General features: G+C 53.1%; 1 protein-coding gene across 1 annotated transcript in view; it reads right to left on the bottom strand.

Moving 5' to 3' along the window:
• BFSP2 (beaded filament structural protein 2, phakinin) overlaps positions 1–1,136 on the bottom strand; it is a gene marked incomplete at both ends in the record, with an annotated part of 13,612 nt that extends 12,476 nt beyond the window's left edge. The window contains one exon of the mRNA XM_010012081.1: positions 849–1,136. Coding sequence (XP_010010383.1) covers positions 849–1,136 — 288 coding nt within the window. The remainder of the gene's footprint in view (positions 1–848) is intronic.
• Between the last annotated feature and the right edge of the window lie 4 nt (positions 1,137–1,140).

Raw genomic sequence — 1,140 nt, forward strand, 5'->3', positions numbered from 1 at the left:
GATGGTGCTTTCAGTGCCCGCACAAGTCCTGCTGGGAAGAGATGTACAAGATTCAGGATTCCAGCTCTTTGGGTGCCGTCCCATCCCGCTGGCTGGAAGTTGGGAAGCTGGGACTCACAAACTGCACCAAGACCTCAGGGGATAGAGCCCTGTGTTTGCTGAAAGCAAGGACATCAGCTGGCAAGTCTCACTGGTCTCACTGGTCAGCAAAAGGATTTGGGTTTTGTCCACAAGGCCAATGCAAAGACCATTTTGCACCCCTGCGAGAAGCACTTCCCTGGAGAACCCGCAGCCTGTGCCATACAGAGAAGGTGGGAGTGAGGAACGGTGGAGTGGTGACAAAGGGAAGGAAAGGAGCCACTCATTGGTAGCCATTATTATGATCCAATTATTATTTTTAAATAAATAGAGCTGTGGGAAAGGTGATGAAGCAAATGAGGGTATAAAGTAAAAATCTGTATTGCTGATAATATAAACCCAACCCAACGTGCTTGCAATGGTATCATATTGAGGGATAAACTGACTCAGTCCTAGCAGTTTCCTGTTAATAATTTGGATGCTCAGTGTAATAGCCACAGCCACGAAAAAGATGAGAAACACACATCCCCACACCCGTTCTGATCAGCACCTTGGGCTCCATTTCAATTGCCCCCATGTATGGGATGCCTAAGGCAATTCTCCTGCTCAAGAGGCATCTTCCACAACACACTGTGAAATGATAATGATAACTACCATGAAGATAGATTGAAACCCCTCCATCTAGGGCACTGTGCCTTGAGGTCAGGCAGCGTTCATCACCGGCATCAACCAACCCTCGTGCTCAGGGTTGAAGCTCTCCCCCTGCTCACCTGATGGTAAATGGCCTCCCAGTTCTCCCGCAGCGCTCCCCAGCTGCCCACGCTGGCCGCTTTCTTGTCCAGGTAGACTCTGATGTGCTCCTCCAGCTCCTGGTTGACCTGCTCGAGGGCTCGCACCTTCTCGATGTACTCCACCAAGCAGGCGTTCAGGCTCTCGTAGGAGAGGCCCCGGCCCTTCTCCAGCCCCGCGGCCAAGGGCACGGCGGCGGAGGAGCTGCGCAGGCCCTGGAGGAACACGCTGCTGATGCCCAGGGCTCTGCGGGACACGCGGGTGCCCAAGCTG

This window comes from Nestor notabilis, unplaced genomic scaffold (genome assembly GCF_000696875.1).
Source record: "Nestor notabilis isolate BGI_N333 unplaced genomic scaffold, ASM69687v1 scaffold10813, whole genome shotgun sequence".
Classification (NCBI taxonomy): Eukaryota; Metazoa; Chordata; class Aves; order Psittaciformes; family Psittacidae; genus Nestor; species Nestor notabilis.